The sequence below is a fragment of the Gorilla gorilla genome, chromosome 2, assembly GCF_029281585.2.
Source record: "Gorilla gorilla gorilla isolate KB3781 chromosome 2, NHGRI_mGorGor1-v2.1_pri, whole genome shotgun sequence".
Lineage (NCBI taxonomy): Eukaryota > Metazoa > Chordata > Mammalia > Primates > Hominidae > Gorilla > Gorilla gorilla.
Window position 1 is genome coordinate 72353363 of NC_086017.1, and position 19486 is coordinate 72372848.

At 38.9% G+C, this 19486-nt stretch overlaps 1 protein-coding gene across 12 annotated transcripts in view; it reads right to left on the bottom strand.

The window, feature by feature from the left end:
* Positions 1-19486, bottom strand: part of CADPS (calcium dependent secretion activator) — a 476794-nt gene that overhangs the window by 101055 nt on the left and 356253 nt on the right. For 4 of the 12 annotated variants that reach the window (XM_019024533.4, XM_055383621.2, XM_019024532.4 and 1 more), the window contains exons 15-19: positions 19208-19271; positions 18687-18810; positions 16273-16341; positions 15385-15402; positions 1768-1874 (exon numbers count right to left, since the gene is read on the bottom strand). In XM_019024533.4, the coding sequence (XP_018880078.1) occupies positions 1768-1874; positions 15385-15402; positions 16273-16341; positions 18687-18810; positions 19208-19271 (382 nt within the window). The remainder of the gene's footprint in view (positions 1-1767; positions 1875-15384; positions 15403-16272; positions 16342-18686; positions 18811-19207; positions 19272-19486) is intronic. The other 8 variants (XM_055383622.2, XM_055383617.2, XM_055383615.2 and 5 more) reach the window with 3 other exon arrangements.

Below are 19486 nucleotides of genomic sequence, written 5' to 3' on the forward strand. Positions count from 1 at the left end.
TCAGATCAGAGGAGGGCAGGCTGGAGCCCCTCCATGCCTCTGGAGGTGACTTTGAAGACACGTGGGAAGAACACACTTACCATCACCGGAACCCCAGATGCCTGCAATCTGAAAAGAACATCCTATAGGATAGCGTAGGAAAAATATTCTAACCCACTTAATTGTTTACATGTTTGGAGGTTATCGATTTGCTTTTCCTTATCACTCATGGCTGTGCGTTGCGGATAGATGCTGCATGAATTAGTTCTACCTGCCTCAAGGGGTCTTACCCCCATTCTTTAAGGGTTTTCAGGGAAAAAAATTCTTCAGTACTCTCTCTATATATAAATACTGTATATATGATTCACATAGAGACGGTTGTTGAGGAAGATTAGTATCACTCCGGCGAGCTACTGGTTACTAAGTTTGATACTCATCTGCTGTAATAAAGGTAAGTACAGACAGACATAGGAAACTACACCAGGCTAAGGACAGAATCAAGGCAGGTAGGAGGCGTTGTGTTGGGATGTAACTGCAGTCGTTGTTAAGTATATCAATTGCTTCATGCACGCACAAGAGAATCACCCACATTGACCCTGCCGTGGAGGGTCACCCATTCCACAAGCAGTCCACTGGAAGTTGCTGTTACATTCCTTGGGTCAGTGTTAGAAAGCAGGAGCACCAGGAAAAGTCCCATTAGAAGACATGGTACTGGAAGGGCATGCACAAAGTATGACAGCAGGTGGCTGGTTCATTCGGTTTAGTCACATACCTCTTTCCCCTGCCACGATCAGCCAAGATTGAATAAAATAGTAGAAAAACAGGGAGGAAATTTAAATATGCAATCAGGCATTAGTCGGGACGGTTGGATTTATGGTGTATTATATATTATTTAACTATACTGGCAATTTCCATTTAGTCATGGAATGATCATTTTAGGTACTTGAGAAATTACTTTTAGGAAATGTCATTTTTCCCCTTTGCTGTAAATCTGAATGTAGAGAAAGGGGGAGAATTATGCAATTTTCAAAAAGATTATTTTAAGAGAGATGATTTTAAATCTCAATTTTGAGACAAGCATTGATATAACCATTTAACCATCATGAAATTTTGGAATTTTTTTGGAAGTGTTAGGTTGTTTAAGTCCTTATAGGTTTGGGATTTAGCTAGCCTTGAAATCCCTTGGTTTATAATTATTATCAAAAGGATCATTTTGACAGTGGTTTCTTAAAAAAAGTAAGCTATATTTATTTAGATGTATGTTGGAGAATCGACAAGTTGAACAACACAGAATAATTTGCTTCTGTCACTGTGTTTGACAACCCAGGCAATCTAAGATGAAAAAAAAAATGAAGACTCTAGTACAAGCAGAGTAAGTTACAGAGATAAACTGAGAAAGAAGGTCTGTGGTTCACATACCAAATAACTAATAAAAACAACAGTGGTGGCAACAAAAACAACCACAAAAAACCAAAAAATATTTTGTGTTCTGGACAATGGTAACCAGATGCTGCTTGAATGATTAACTTTAAAAAGCACTCACCTCATTTGTTCATCGCTAGAAACATCTGAAAACTTAGGCCGAAACATACAACATGCAACCACTTTTTGGTTGGTTAAAATAACCTTCCAAAGACTTCTTGCAAAACTTCCACTTTCATTCCCTTTGCAATCCCAGTTAAAAGAAAATGGGTGTTAAGGCATCTTATTCACAATCTGGCTGGGAAAATCAGCTCTGCAAGCTCAGCTAAGGCACAGTAAGATACACTTCCCACCAAGCCTGCTCACCTCTGCGTGGTGCTCCTCATTTTGCTGAAGAACTTCAATGACTAGTTCAGCAAGACGTATTGTATCTTCAAGCTTTTTGGCAGGAGTGATTAACCGGCCTACATTTTCTGCAGTACAAGAGTTTGTGTTAAAATTCAGCGAAAGTGGCAGGCTACTTTTATGGCCATTAGAACTAGTGGATAAGAAATTGAGGATAGTTATCAGTTTTTAAAAAAAATTCATGCAAATGTTAAGTGCCATGTAATTAGTAGTGAGCAAACCATAAAGCCATTTTATTATTATCACCATTATTATAATACATATTAGAAAAAAGCAGTGCTCCAGCTTCAAATTTGCATATGAAGCTATATTAAGTCTATGACAGCCCATATCAAATTTAGTGACATTTTGTACACATGTTCTTTAAAGACAGCATAAATGTACTATACCACTCTCTAGATTGTAATTATGCTACCTGAAGTGGGAAGATTAACAGGAGTTTAATATTGATTGCTGTTACATTTGTTTTTTAGATTAGTTATTAAATGCTACAGTGTAATTTTTCATTGCAGGCTTGCGTATGTTGGAACGTTCATTTTGAAAATGCAGATTCAAATGTCTGCTTCAAGTTGTCCAGGGAGGAGATAGAAAAGAAAAATTGGATATGCCTGGGCCATTAGTCAGGAATAATAATTGTTAAAAGGGTGTTAGGAGTAGATTATTGAATGGGTTGTGATAGTTTGTGCTACTGGTTGTTACAATTGAAATTTTATCAGTTAAATTGAAACAATGTACTTAATTGTTTTCTTTGTTTTTAGTTTCTCTTAAACTGAAAGTGTTGTATTTTTACCCAGCTCAGGAAGAATCTGAATCCTGGCTTATGTTGCCTTCTTTTTAGAGCTGAGTTCATGAGTTTGACAATGTCATTATGTTCCAAAAATTACAAACTTTTTTCCTTTGGGAAAACAGTAATATTTAAAACATAAAGGAGGTTTTCTTTCTTTCTTTTCTTTTTCTTGTTTTTTTGGAGACGGAGTCTCATTTATTCTGTTGCCCAGGCTGGAGGGCAGTGGTGCGATCTCAGCTCACTGCAACCTCTGCCTCCTGGGTTCAAGTGATCCTCCTGCCTCAGCCTCCTGAGTAGCTGGGATTACAGGCACCCGCCACCACGCCGGGCTGATTTTTGTATTTTTAGTAGAGACAGAGTTTCACCTTGCTGGCCAGGATGGTCTCAAACTCCTTACCTCAGGAGATCCGCCCGCCTCAGCCTTCCAAAGTGCTGGGATTACAGGCATGAACCACTGTGCCCGGCCAAAACATAAAGGTTTTCTTGGCCAGTGAAACTGCTTGGATTCAACCAGTCTGAATTCCAGGGGAACCTGTATTTCATGTTTAGCCCCCTTCAAACCTTGAAGCCTCAGAGTCAGAGCACATGGGATATAGTGAAATAAACATCATTTAGTAGAATTCCCCAAGTAGGTACATACATTTGCAAAAGAACTGGCAAAATTTATTTTCATCTCTTCATCTGAAACAGGTATATTTTGGCTTCAGGATGTTTCTTGCTAGAAAGAATTACCTATTACTAAATAGGAAGGTTTCTGGCAGGCAGCAGGGGGTGGGAGGAAGTAGGCAGACTTAAAATCATAAGAGATTGCTAATTTCCAAAAAAAAAGGTTCTTAATATTCTTTTATGCATTTCTTAGGTAATGAACATATCAGGTCATTAGTAATTTAGGATTTAATAATGAAAAATAAATTCAGCGAGACACTATGCAAGAAGAGTGTTCTAGCAAATGGGATGTAAGAGTGATTAGTGGGACAGGGTAAGATTAGCCAGGTGTTGAAAGTCTCAGTCTAACAGGGCCTGACGGCTAGTGTGAAAATGGGCTTCCTGGATTCAAGTCAGTGGAAAGCTCCATTATCTCTGCCAAACCCAGATGGAAATGTGGCTGGATCTGGTTAGAGCCTGAAGGTGGGGCTGTGGGAAACATAAACATGTGGATTAGGCAGAGAATAACCAACACTCAGAATAAGGAGATGTGGGAGCTTAGGTGCTGAGAGCCCATTGCCTGGTCTAGAGCAACATATATTTAGAGAAAGAGTGTATGACAAGATTGACTTCTGTGCTTTTGGGGCATCTGACCTGTTAGTAATTTGATAAATAGACTATCATAATTTCATTCGTAGACTTTCAGGCATTTCTACAAACATACTGTGTATATATTTTTGGGTAATGTGTGTAGAGTGAGGTATTTGCATTTTGATAGTAAATATGCACAGGCTACTATTTTTTATTCGTTGATATTCACATTTACACATCAATTTGCAAATTCCTCATCCTATGCTTATTACCCATTCGACACATACACCCACATACACACATCACACACTTACATACATTTTCTAGTAACAGACAAGCCTGCACATTAATACAAATCTTCAGGAAATCCCACTTGGGGCACATCTTTGAAATCTCTTGCTTTAAAAATAGAGAGCTTTGTCCTTTTGGGTGAAACACTCACCAAATCTAGGGGAATTCTGGCTGTTTATGACATAGGATACATAAATAATTCATACCAATATTTTTATGCACTTTTTAAAAAAAAGTCAATAATTTTTATGTTTGGAGAAATCCAAGATGTTGAAGCTAGGACCACCTGAAGATTTGTTTTAATAGGCAGTACTCTTAGATTGACTACAATAGATATCAATAGATACACATAAATTGTGCATGTGCATGCAGCCATTCTATGAGTGTGTGCACATGTACGCAGATATGTGTATGCCTGATGTATATATACAGACAGTATGTTTAATAAAACCCTTTGCAATTTTACTTGAACATAAAACCATTAAAGTAAGCAGGTTAAGGATCCTTTAATCTAGAACACTTGATCTGCCAATTAACCCATGTAGCCAGTCTTTCATTTACTATTAATTAGCTGTGATTCCATCATCTGTAGATCAAGCCACATTAGTGAGACACTGCACTATTTTCCTGTTTGTTTGCATAGCTGCTGTACTACTAGCTAAATGGCAAAATGGAACTAAAAGTAAATTCCCTAAGATGTTGTCTTTAAAGAAAATATTGTGCAAAATCCTTTAGCACTTCTTCCCTCTCCCCAGCAGAGGTCAAGGAGAAATTTGTGCTTAGAAGTGATTTTTTTTTTTTTTTTTTTGGCCACTTACGCTGTCTTCAGATGAATTACAATATTCCTATCCCCCAAGCTTGCACTAGCTGGAGCACTGATAAAATGGAACTAAAAATATAGTATACTTAAGAACCATTTCATACAATAGAATTGAAGCTCATAACACAGAAAAAATTGTCATGCAAAATGTTATGCAACAACAATGTTATTTTGTGCTGACATTGAGATTTGAAAATGTTGCATATGTCAGACATAGCTAGACAAAAAAAAAGTGGACATTTGGAAATAAATGCTCTCTTTTGAGTATCTCAAAACCTATAAAATTATACTTGAGAGCCCGAGTCTCAGCTTAGTGTTCCAAACTGAAACAAAATTTCAAGAAGAACGGTGAACAGAAAAGCAAACTAAACTAGAAAGCTGCCAAGTAGAGGAATGATGAAAGTTTACGGTACTTGATTTTGGCCTAGGCATGCCTTTGAGCCTCTGATAAAACATGCTGGTCTGCGTTTGGGTGGGTGGAGGAGGAGGCCCAGGATGTGGCAGGGGAGCTGCTTGGGTAGGTGAAGAGAGACAGTAAAAAAGTAAAGACAAAGTGACTTTAACAAACAGTGACAAGTAAGATGACAAACTCTGAAAAGAACAACCAAATAAGCAAAAATGATAAAACACAAATGGAGAGCTGCTGCTTTCTTGGCAATACTTTAGCACTACAGAGGTGTGACATTGTTTGACAAGGACTCTTACCAGTGTCACCAGCAACCCCCACCCACCACCACCACCGAGACACTCAGAGGCTGAATGCAAATACCAGATGCTTTATCCAGATGGATACACATGAATGATGGCAGCAGCAGCACTGACCAAAAAAAGATACACTTCGTACAATGAAGAACACCTATACATTAATAGCTGCTTCTTTTTTACAGATGACCAGAAATAGGACTTGATATATTAATAGTTGGAAGATCTGGCTTGTTATCCCCCATATGTTACTTACTTTCTACATAACCTTGCATCTGCTACTTGAACCTCTCTGTGCTTTAGTTTCCTCATCTATAAATTGAGAGTATCTTTTCTTGTATATGTTACAGGGTTGCTGATAAGAGCAAAGAAAGCAATCTATGGGACTGATCTCTGTAAAGCTCAAGATGCCTACACATGTTTATTGCTACCTCCACATTGTGAGGAGGCTGCAATTAATTGCTTTGCAAAAGCAGATGAAGGGCCGTTATTAGTTCAAGTGAGCTAGGAAATATTCTTGCTCCCTTTGTGGAATTTCAACATGTCAAAATCTGTCATTTTGGGGGAAAATGTGTGGTATCTGATTGTTTCCAGCTCATTTAATTATTTTCAATTTGGAATTCTCGTGGCTTTTATATTGTGGGTTGAATCATATATAAAAACTTGCCAGCTTATCAAATATGTTACTTGCTATTCCAAATGTTAGAATACTGTAATCAGCACTTGACCCATCTGTCATGTGGTTTACAATATCAGCACAGCAAACATCCTGTAACAATAGCCTCTCCTTCAATACAGGCCCAGAGCACTATCAGCTTCTGCAATTCTCTCTCTTTAATGAGTGTCTCATTAACCTTGGACCTGCTCCTTTCTAATAGTTCTGGTTTATAAAGCAATCTGTATGGTGAGAGGGACATACTCCATTGCCAAGTTTGCTTCTTGGTTTGCTTGAATTTTCAACTGGGAAAATGAATTTTACTGCAGGCATGTAGGAAATGGAATTCTAGTGACATTAATAAAAAAGATTGAAAAATATGGATAAAATATAATATTCTGGCAAAAATCATCTATTAAAAGCAAGAGTTGAGGAGATCCTCTTCTTGCTGGACCATTTCAGTGTTTAGAATACAGGACAAAAAAATTAACAGTTTCCTCTTATTGAAATTGTTTGGGAAAAAAATGTGTGTAAATAGAATTTGGAAGACTCAGTTTTAAATGATAACCATTTAAAAGGAGGCAACTACTAATCCTTTCATCATAAAAAATAGTACTCCATATTGTATATTTTGTTAAAATCTGGTTTTCCACTGACAGCACTGCCTAAAGTTAAGAGCATTTCTGGTAATCCATTCTCATGGCTCTTTCAGTGAATGCGTGTTTACCTGCATGTGCAGTTCTCACAGAAATTCCTGACTCATTCTCACCCAGTTAACTGAACCTGGGTAGAGAAAGACTTGATCTGGTGGTGAATAAAACAATAAGGTGCCTCTGGGTTGATCTGTCACCCATGAGGCAGCAGATACATATTTCAGCTAAATGGGTCTTGATGAGAAATTCATAAAGGGATTTCCTCCTGCCAACTGTCTGTCCAGAATTCTGACAGTGAGGTTTGCCACCATAGAAAAACAAGCTTCCTATTTTTTTTTCCTCACAGAGCAAAACAAAAACATCATACCTTGGTTTCCAACTTCATTTACCCAATTACCATTGCTCATGTTTACACAATTAAATCTGCTTGGCTTCCAGAGAGAGAGTTAAATGTGACTGCAGAAAAACAAAAAGAGAATTCCACTGCATGCTTATCTAAGCCAAGGAAGAGATGCATCCAGGAGCAAGAGACACTCCAATTAGCCCTTAAATAACCTGACCAACTCTGGCTCTAGCTAGTGAATTGCCAGTCCCTGAAATATCATATGAGAGATGAATATGATTGATGGAAACTCACTTATTACTAAGTTCCAGCCTATTGATGTGTTGCTGAAGATGCTAGTATTTGTATTATGCAATTACAGAAAATAACTAGCCTGTAGCAATTTGCTATGATTTGGGGGTGGAGGTAGATAAAAGCTCAAGTAGCAACAGAAAGCTTAGCAGATAGCCACATCATACTATCCTGAATACCCAGCTTCCCTAAAATGATGGCTACATAGGCCAAAAACATGCAAGGTTGAAATCTAATACAATTTCCTTAGTGGGACTGTCTGTTATGTATACTTGATCCCCTTGATTCTCCAATATCCACTCCCTTTCAAAAGGTTCCAGCTCTAGGTCAGTCTAAAGTATGTGTTAATACAGGCTGTTGGATGGATCATGGATTTTTCCCATGCTTTTCATTGGAGCCATCGTTGTCTTTTCCCTGTAAGGACTCAGGTGGTATAGCTTGTCCAGTCTACCTCCAAAACGTCTCTTGATTTTGTCTCACACCGTACTAGATCACATGCTTATCCACACTCTTGCCGAGGGGGTGGGCATACGACTCAGGTCTCATCATTTCCACCTCAACTGTTGCTAAAGCCTCCAAGGCAGCCTTCAGTCCCTTTTCTCTTCTGCAGTTCATTCTCTGCCATGCAGCAGTCAGAGTGATCTCTGTTAAGCACACATCTGAACTTGTCATGCTCCTGCTTAAAAACCTTTGAGAGCTTCCCTTCATGACAAGGGTTATGCCTTCATATGCCATAACAAGACAGTGCCATCATAGCAAAGCTTCAGCTCCTCTGTCGACGCTTCTACTTGAGCACTTCTGGCCCTGGATAATAGGAAATTATATACTTTTGTCTATCTCCCTGTCTGCCAGGGAATTCTGTATTTCTAGGGCCTAGAGCAGTGCTGGGGCCAGGGTAGGTCATCAAATATTGGTAGAAGGGAATCCTCAGTGGATCCTGTCCAATGCAGTGCTTTCATGAAAAATAAAATGCTCTGTGTTTTCAGTATACATACAAACTACAGAGGAACTCTTATCTCTTATCCAAAGTCCCTGGTTACTTAACAAATGTACTAAGCTGAATTCTGAATAGTAAACATCATAACTTAAACTTCCAAGCCAGAGAATAACATCAGGTTTCTTAATGCAATTAAATACTATTTAAGACAGCTGTGCACGGTGGCTCACACCTGTAATCCCGGCACTTTGGGAGGCTGAGGCAGGAGAATCATGAGGTCAGGAGTTCGAGACCATCCTGGCCAACATGGTGAAACCCTGTCTCTATTAAAAATACAAAAATTAGCTGGGCATGGTGGTGTGCACCTGTATTCCCAGCTACTCAGGAGGCTGAGGCAGGAGAATCGCTTGGACCTGGGAGGCGGAGGTTGCAGTGAGCCGAGATCACCCCACTGCACTCCAGCCTGGGTGACAGAGCAAGACTCCGTCTCAAAAAACAAAAACAAAAACTATTTAAGACAATTAAAAATAATTTTATTTAACTTAATACAAATTAATTTAAATTAAAGAAAGAAATAACACTGTTGTAGTGGTTTTTCTTCTCTAATTTGGTATTGTATGCCAACTCAGGCTTTGTTCCTCGGGCTGAGCTGTTGCATATAAGAAAAGTGACCTTAATTCTGCATGGACGTTGTGTTGGAAATCTGTCCTTGTATGTGCAAGAACCTTGCTCAGGGGAGTTACCTTCTCTACTCCATGTTATTTTGGTGGGACTTCCAAGGAAAGTATCCTTCAGGGGAAGTCACATGAGCTACACCTGGCCAACCATAGTACCTCATACCATCATGGGTGCTACGATTGGCTCTGGGGTTAGCATGTGACCCAAGCTGGGCAGCTGTGGCCCTTCTCTGGAATTGTATACAGTTGCTTGGAAAGGAATGCTCTTTTTCTTCTAGAGTCATTAGCTAGGATAAAAGGCTGGTGCTATCTGTGGCCATATTGCTTCCCAAACTTCAACCACTAGCTCCAGTCACATTAAAGAAGCCTGTCAGCAGCTGGAGATATGAAAACACTGAACATTTTTCATTTCTGAGACCAACTCCTTCATGGATTTCCTAGCTACATGAACCAAAAAATTCTCTTTTCTTGCTTAGGCTATTTGAGTTCTTTTTTTCTCTGATTCAGTAGTACTACTAAGTACCCACTTAGTCCCCAAATAAACTTTTATGTACATTGCCACAAGCTGTCTTGGGCAGGAGCTTGGAGCATCTGGAGGGATGATGAATAGAGGGAAACACTGAAACAAGGCTAGGGAACACCCCAGTCAGTTCTTCTTGGGGGTCCAGTCTTTGACCTACATCATGCCCTTCTCTGGCACTATCCCCTGCTCTGCAATTCATTAAAGACCCTGGCCTGGGTAAAATTCCCTTGTACTGCACTCCTGTGACACCTTGCTTGTTCCCTTTACTATCATCATCAGATTGTGATTGCTTGTTTCATGTCTCTGTTTTCTTTTTTTTTTGGTAAGCTCAACAAGGGTAGGGAGCATGACTGCTTTTGCTCATCACACACTCCCCCGGTGTCTGGCATAGCTCCTGGAACCTAGTGGATATTTAACAAATATATATGGAGATTGCAATGTTGTATTTGAAATTTATAATAAAAGACAATTTGAATACCTCTTATATTCCCTTGGCCCTCAAAGTACCATCCCTGGATCAGCAGCTTCAGCATTACCTGGAAGCTTGTTAAGAATGCATATTCCCAGGCTCCACCCCAGACCTGCTGAATCAGAACCTACATTTCAACAAGATCCCCAGTGATTCAGATGGACATTAAAGTTGAAGAAGCACTGTTTTATGATTCATTTCTGAAATCAAATGATATCATTATACTATACATTTCAACTTGGAAGAACATCCTTTTAAATACTTTCAAACAAATAATAAATTAATATATATAATGAGCACTTACTATGTGCCAGGTATTTGTGCTAACCGATTTATTTAGAATATGTATTTTAATCTTTGCAATAATTCTCTGGGGGAGGAACCATTACTAGCACCTTTTACAGAAAATAAAAGTGAGGTTACAGAGGTTAGAAAGCCCAGTGGAGGCAAGATAAGGATTTGAATTTGGGGTATAACAAATCATTGAGTGCTCAGGCTGGTTTTGAGGTAGTGTTTTCTTAGAGTTGCATGTATATGATTCTAACATGTGGATGCTGGATGTCATCAAGTGTCCTACTGGAAGCTCAGACCAGTTAATGGATTGTGGATAGGGCCGTTATATCTTGGCTGAAAGGTAAGGCAGCCTGGTGGGGTGATGATGGCTCTTGAATAGCACATAGGACAAGAGACTGGAGAGTCACTGACTACTCATTTTATTTTGAACCTGGCTTCTTTTCTCCAGGCCTTGATTTTTCTACCTGTCAATGATCAAGAAACCTCTTTTGTGTTATACAATTTCATTGCTAACAAATCACAAACATTTTATAGTGTAGAAGTTGAAAATGGGGACTTTGGAATTAAACAGGGTCATGTTCAAATTTTGACTCTACAACTGACCAGATGTTTAACCTTGGGGAAGGACTTAACATCTTTCTACTTCAGGATTTCCATGTATGAATGCATAAGTTCTTATTTCATTGAAGTAAGAGGCACATTTTAACATTTCTGAAATCCAGATGCATCTTATGTTTGATAGCATGTCACAATACAGTATATGAATGGCGCAGCTTATAATTGATGGCCCTTTAGATTCAATGAAATATGGTAATAAAACACTTATCTCACAGGGTCATGGTGAGAATTAAATGAGATATGTATAACTACTTAGCACATACTAAATTCTCAATAAACAACAATTTTTATCATAATCTGCAGCATCACATCTTTTTTTCTGATAGAAGAGAGAGACACTGGTTTCATATTTGTGGGTTCACAGCATATTTTAACACATCCTTTTTTTTCCAAAATCTTTCTTGGTGACAGTGTTTAAAACATGTTTTTCTTTGTCCTCCCCACTTATTGTAAAGTATAGATGAGGTGCTAGTCCACAGAATAATCTGGGCTTGGAAACCCTGATTTATGCACCACTGAAACAAAACAGATGGAAAGGCTGGGTGTGGTGGCTCATGCCTGTAATCTCAGCACTTTAGGAGGCCGAGGTGGGTGGATCACTTGAGGCCAGGAGTTCAAGACCAACCTGGCCAACATGGTAAAACCCCATCTCTACTAAAAATACAAAAAATTAGCTGGGTGTGGTGGTGTGTGCCTGTAGTCCCAGCTACTTCGGATGCTGAGACAAAAGTATTGTTTGAACCCAGGAAGTAGATGTTGCGGTGAGCCAGGATCCTATCACTGTACTCTAAAGCAAGACTCTGTCTCAAAAAAAAAAAAATAAAATAAAAGAAATAAATAAAAGAGAAACACTTAGTCCCTCATGTATAAGACATGAAGCATGAGATGGTCCTCATCTCAGAATGGCCATCCTGTGGGGATGAGATTCACTATTATTGGTCCCTTGTGGAAGACAGTGGGGTGGTGGCTTGGCTGTATGTGTTGGTGAGTTTTACCAGCTTGGTTCTCTTTCTCTCTTTCAACAAGCCTTAGATCTGTAGGAAATTTGCCTGGAGACAGAGAAAGATACAAAACCTCAACATCACACAATCTTCCTGGAAGTCCTTTGGATAGATTTGACCTGATCTAGAAGGTTTCTGTCAATTGGAGAGAAGAAAAGTCCTCAGTTCTTGGACAACCTTGGGGAATCTCAACTGCCCTCGGGAAGAATTTACAATGTAAAGATTTTGTCAATGATCCGGTTCCAGAAAGGACTGCTCTGTTAATTTGCAGTCTTCCTATGTAAAAAGTGGTAGGTATTATACTTGACCTTATCCACTGAATGAATGGATATTGTCTAAGTGCTCACCACATCAGGCAAAAAGTCTGCATGGTAGAAAGAGACAAAAATGCATGGTATTTAAATTTAGACAGACCTGAGTTCAAATCCTACTTCAGAAAGTTACTTATCCTCACTGAATCACAGCTCCTTCATCTGTAAAGGGTGCAAAAATAAAGACTTCTTTATGAGTCTAAGGTTAAGATTGAATCAGAAGCCCTTAGCACAGGGCCAAGGCCCATAGGTTCATAGGTGGCTGCTCTCTTCTCTCTTTCTCTCCCCACCTACCCATCATTCATCCATCCACCCACCCACCTATCTACCTACTCTCCTCTCCTTTCCTCCCACCTACCTATTTCTGCATCTATCTATCTATCTATCTATCTATCTATCTATCTATCTATCTATCTATCTATCTATCTCTCTATCTATCTATCTATCTGCCTGCTTACCTAATTATTTCTGTCTATATCTATCTGCTGTCTATCTACAAATCATCATCTGTCTGATTTTGCAAATCCTTGCCATATTTGGAGGAAAAAGTTGTTTTATTTCAAATTCCAGTGGAATCGTTATGATGCTCAGAAAATTATGCAAGTATTTAGCCAAGAACTGAGGCAAAACAGCAATAGTAGTGTAGACTTTCTCAGAGCTTGCTGGGTTCAGAATGTGTGACGGTTTACATGAAAATGTATTTAAAATAATAGAATTCATTTGCAGGAGTCACAGCTTTTCTTTCAGAGACTAGCAGGCTTTTGCATCTTTTTTTGGAGGTACTGTAATTACATTGAACATTTAATTTCTAATAATGCCACCAAACATAAAGCATAAGTCCACCAAAATGCCATCTGCATAGCCCTGTAGATTCTTAAAGCATAGTCTGACTAAAGGACTCAGCAGCTGTCCATATTTCAGTCCCCAGTATTCTACCCACCTCCCTACAATTTGCACATGTAACTCCGGTGGTGCCCTACCACCTCCATACAGTTGGTTATGTAGACCTATCCATGAATTTGTGCTCTATTCTCATTAAGAAAATTGAAAAGGGAGGGAAGGGGTAAGAAAGAAAAAACATTTAAAGGCCAGGAAAGAAGTAATTATGATTAAGATTGCAATTGAGACCTGATATACTTAGAAAAAGCTTCACTATACCAAGCTTCAAACCCATCTCTGCTTTAACCTCAACTTTTAAGTCCAGCTCTACCCTATTCCCCCTCTTCAGTCCTTTCTCTTAATTCCTGCTAGTGTGATTTTTCTGCAGTGTAAACCACCAACCCATCCCTTTGCATAAACAGCCTTCAATGACTCTTCATCACCTTTGCAGTTGAGACCTGTGGAATCTTTCTTCTGAAAAAATCCATATGCATGCAAAAGTTGGCATGATTTTCAAGTGAAGAAATTTTGAACCATGAGATATAGTCTGAACTCAGCATTATTATGGCATAGAAAGACCTTTGAAGTCCTGTCCCTGCCTACCTTGCCATCATCAGCACCCACCCACTACTATCATTTCACTCTGTTTTGCAGCTACGTTGAATTAATTACAGAGTAGTTAAAAGTGTGGCTTCTGCCTGGGCTGACTCCAGCTATACCACTTATACTTCTGGATGTGTGTTTTTTAAGTTCTGTGCCTCCGTTTGCTCATCTCTACTATGGGAATAATAATAGTTCCCTCTTATAAGGGATTTTGAGGAGAAATAAGTTAATAATATGCTTAGAATCATACCTGGAACATGATATGCATTAAATAAGCATTCATTATTTTTTATTAGCTATCTGGCTTTACATATTTGCACATATTATTCTCTTGATGTAGGATGACTTTCCATTCCCAATCCTAGCTCCCCTTCGCTTATTCTAATTCATCTCTCAAGATGCAGTTCAATCCTTACCATCTCGTGAAGACTTCCATGGTTTTCTGACAATGCCCCATCCCATTTACACATAACTCTACCAATAGGCCTTGCAATATAGTGATTTACATATATACACCCATTTGCACGTATACTCCATGAGGCTAATAGCTGTTTCCCTCTTGTTTACATAGTCTCTGGCTTTTAACACTGTACCTGCTACAAGGTAGTCTCCCACTAACCATTTGTCTAATAAATGAATGAATGAGTGAATAAATGATTGAATAAATATCTTCCCTACTAGAGAGAAAGGTTCATGTGTCTTGAACATAGGTTTATGAGTCTTCAAATACTTATTGTAGCCCTATGCTTGGAATGTGCTCAGGAATGCTTTCTGAAATGTTTTGAAATGTGCTCAACTGTTAATTTGGATTAAATGATAGTTATTTTTGACAACCCTTTAGACTACAAAAATGATGATCCCTATTCTAATTTATTAAAGTTTTAAGTCAGACTTCTCCTCAAAATAAGATCAGAAGTTTTGGGACCAAACAAGAAGAAAATTTCCGAAGCCAGAACTTTCCAAGAGCTTTCCTCTAATACAACTTCCAGCAACAGCCCCTGTTCGGTCATCCTGTCCATGCTTCCTGCTTTATCACGTGATACATACAAGAACAACATGGATACAACTTCTCTCTGTCTTGGCTGATAAACATTCATCAAAGAACACAAACTTCTCAATAGGGCAGAAAACAGAAAAAAGAAATGAAAAACAAAGAGGAAGATTCATTTGGTTAAACAACTTTTTAAAAAATGCACATGAGGCCAAATCACTGGAATCCTATAACCAAGGATGAAATGAAGCTCTGCAGCAAACCAGAATTCTATTCCTTTAAAGCTTATGCCTTTTCAGAAATTCTGCTCTATAAAGGTCAACATCAAATGGGCATGAGATGTATTTAGACAGCACAAATTAACTCCTTAAGTATTATTGCAACTCCACATGGCTCTCTGGGAGTACATACCTTAAGGAGCTATTGAAAAACAAAAACAAAAACTGAATATAACTCAACAGTCCTGATAATTTATAATGCATATACAATTGGTTCACCTGCATCCTTTTGATTCTCTATTTGAAAGAGAGAGCACAACAAGGAGAGAAGAGAGAGAAACAAGAACACATATGCAGAATTAATGAGCAAGTGGACCAAAATGCCCCCCCACTTATGTGTGATACATGATATTGGAAAGAAAAGGTTGCCCTTGGATTCCCACCGCCCCAAAGTTTGGGGGCCAGCAAAAAAGGCTCCTTCACAGAGGTGGAAAATGCTGCACAAATAGAAAATTAGTAAAATTAAGTTTAATGTGAAATCAAGCTATGAAACATATATGAACTCTCCAAGTGACAATTAAGTCATATGTTCTAGGCAAAGTTTAGAGGACAAGCACAAGTCAAAATCTCTAGAGGGAACAAGGAAAATCTTCCCAGCTTGATAGAGAACAGACAGGAGGCATATAAGATCTAATTTTTACTGAGAATGGACCACCTGGCATGGTCTCATACCCATAATAGTTTGGCATCTTAAACATGGAAAAGAAGGCATGATTTTGCCCCAAATATCCTTTATCTGACACCTAACGCATTGCTCCCCAGCCTAGCTGCTACCTTTTGATTGTGTACCAGTGACAAGCACTTTACAAATTAGGGTTACACACAAGCAAAGTAAAAATGCATTCAGGTCACAGACAGAGAATAACTGAAAAACTTACAGACAAATCTGAGTTTATCACAAACAAATGGCTTAATTGTCTAACCTGTTTTAGGCTGATAAAAAGTGACTGGACTTCTCACACTGGGTTTCACAGACAGAACCAACAGACAAGCCAATGCTAAAAAACTTGAAGCAAGGAGAGTGAGTTGGTTTGGATCTGGATTTTCTTGAAATAATGAGAACAGAAAGAGTGAAGACAGCATGGTGAGGAGGTGGTAGGTACTCACGAATGGTTAAATCCATCACTTGGGAGGCCAAGCAGAAGACAGGATGCTCATACATTTCTCTCTTTTTCCCTATAAAAGAGGATTTGGGCATGCAAGAGGCTTAGGTCAGAGGTAAAGAGGTTAAAGGTCATAGGTTAGAGGAAAACGTTACATTAGCTCAAAGGAAAATAGCCACAGAGTATTTTGGGATAAACACAGGATAAAAGAAAAAGGAGCTTCAAAATTGGAGATCTACTGGATTAACCATTCAGCATGCCGTGAGTCACGAGAGAGATTGTGACCATGATTTTACACGTCTCTTTAGAGCTGTTTGCAAGAATACAATGACCAAAACATCATGAGTAAAGGGAAACAAAATTTCATTGATTTAAGGCTCCAAGATACTAAGGATTTAAGACTTTAGTATCTAAGGCTCTTGAGGTATTTCTTCATAAACATAGTCTCCAGCAATATTACTACAACTTCTTTCCAGAATTCTCAGATAACAAAGCTGTTAATTCTCACAGAGGGGCTCAAATGTAAAAAATGAAAGATTTCTTCTCTGAGGGTAGGATCAGAGCCTTGTAAAAGAAAGTTGTCTGGTAGTAATATCTTTCAGGCTGCAATGTCTCAGCCTATGGTGGACTATGTTCATGAAAGAAAACCTGATACATGCAGCCAGAGGATGTTGGGTTGTCTGAATTAACAATCCCAGCATGCTTTGAAATTGGTGTCTCAGCCACTTTTGCACAGGTCACATTAAAGTGGCTGAGCCAATCACGGACAAGGAAGGAGAGAAGCGGAAGAGAGCAGGTAGTGTGGAATGAGGTACTTCTCTGAAAAGAGAGTTGAAAAAAAAGAATTGGTTTCTTCAAAGAATCCCCAGACCTAAAAGTCACAGTGCAAAAGATAATTAACACAACCAAGAAGAATTGAGGCACAAAAGGAAATTACAGACCAGCTGATCTACTTTGGAAATGAATGCATTTTTACTTACAGATCTTAAAGTTTGTTTTTGGATAGATTTATCTGAAAGAAGAGAGCAGATCTTACCAAAAGACTAGTAATAGCTAGACCAAGACCTATGAGGCAGCAGCCATGGCAACAGAACGTTTCTTGATCCCATCCCATCTCTGGCCTTGCCTAGAATTGTTAGGTACCTGGCTGACTTTACCAAATACAACCAATCATTACGTCCTGGGACAGTAAATGCTGGAACAATTATTTGCTAATATAGCCCTTTAACGACCTCTTGTTCCTCTATTTTTGTCACTCATTACCAAGTCAAGAGTTGATAAACATCCTTTTGGTGCCCAATTCTTAAGTGTTTCTCCCTGGATGCATAACAATGAATTCATTACCACTGGTACACAATTTGCATTGTCAGACAGACAAAATTGAGAGAGGGAGGACACGTAATGTACAGAACACTGTGAATTTGACATAATCTTAACCTAATTCTCTAAGGAAACAAGGATTTTGGCAGAGTAAGTGATGGGGTCTGAGTGATTCGTTAAGTTTCTTTTCCCCCCAGTTGTCTTGAGGCAGACAATGCGCATTTGCTAGTTTTAGGCAGGTGTCATGTTTCACGTGTGAGAGAACATCAGATTCCAGAATGCGGACACATCGAGTTTTGCACACAGAACTTCCACATTTATACACTTACACCACTGGTCAAGTTGGGTGTGGCTTTCAAATCACCCTATAGCAGCCAACAGGGTAACAATGAAAAGTGATTAATACCTTCATGAATGAATAGGTCCCAAAGAACCATATCTTCTCAAGTAGAGTTTACTCAAAGCACCTTTGGTGATTACTGGGTCATCAGTGACCACTTCCCTAAAACTTGAGAGGGCAGTGGTAACAAGCATCTAAGGTCTGGAGTAACGAGAATGAATGAGATCTAAAGCCAACTTGGAGCCATCACAGATGGCTCAGCACTAACCTGCCATCGAGCTTGAAGCACTACCAAAAGACAAGGTACTTTTGGGGGCAAGAAAGAGCAAAACCTTGATCTTGCTCTTTTCAGTTCTTGTATTGCTTCCAGTGCTATCAGCAGCGGACAACAGACTGCTTTATTTTCCTCTGTTTAAAGAAGGGGGCAATTCTACAGAACTCCTTCATAGGAAAACATCAGCCACAGAGCCGATACTTAGGGCCAACACAGCCCCTCAGAAGGAATTTAGTTATCTGATAACATCCTGTTTTCAATACCGTTCCCTTACAAAGGCTGTTTTCTGAGCCCCTGTAATGTCTTTTAATTCATTTACTTGGCCACAGCCAAGGAAACTTCGACATTTCAGGTGCTTCCAGGTTTCAGCTTAATATACTCAGATGGACCACTGTTTTCAGGTGCCCTTGAGAAAAGAGAAAGACTTCCCCAGGGAGGCATATCAAAATTTAAATTCAAAACTGGGGGCAGAAGGGAGCCTTACCTTCGATTTTGGCATACTCTGAGAGCCGAGAATAGTTGACTAACGCAGCCTGTTCCAGACATTTACGGATAACTGTTTTTACCTCCTCTTGTGGCACTGGGGTAACAATATCTTTCATCAAAACCTTCAAGTAGGAAAAAGTGGGATTATTAAGAAGGTTCAAGCAAATGTGTCACTCATCCATACTTCTTAGAAGCATGAAAGTTTAAAATTAGTTCTTTGTGACTTAATAAGATTGAGAGCCATGCTTAAAGAGAAAGCACCAGAATTGCAAAGCATTGGCAAAGGCCGTCCATGAATCAGGGAAGGGCTAGGAACATATCTTCTGTATATCCTATTTGGGAGTTTGAAGATAAAATATCAAGAGTTTTGGCAGTTTCCTCGCTTCTATTCTGATATTTGATGAATGGTAAACAAATCCTATAAAAATTACAATTAGGTCATTCAACCAAAACATTTCATTACAATTATGCTTATGTCTTTTTATATATATGTGATCTATCTTTTACTTTCATTCTTACCCTTTCCAAGAGTGAGAGAGTAGCTTTCAAAGCACCTTCAGGTCGACCAAATGGAAAGCAATACCTAAAAAAGACAAAATTCTTCAGGTTGCCTAAATTATTACATTTTAGCATGAAATATGCTGCAATTTGATTCCTATAGCAACTCTCTCTGAGGAATGGAAAATGCTTTTTATTTTGTCACGTTGTGTTATGTTAATCTGAATTCACACCATATATGTGTGTATATAATGTATATATGTGTATGTGTGAATAATGACTAAAGAGGGACTCTGCAAA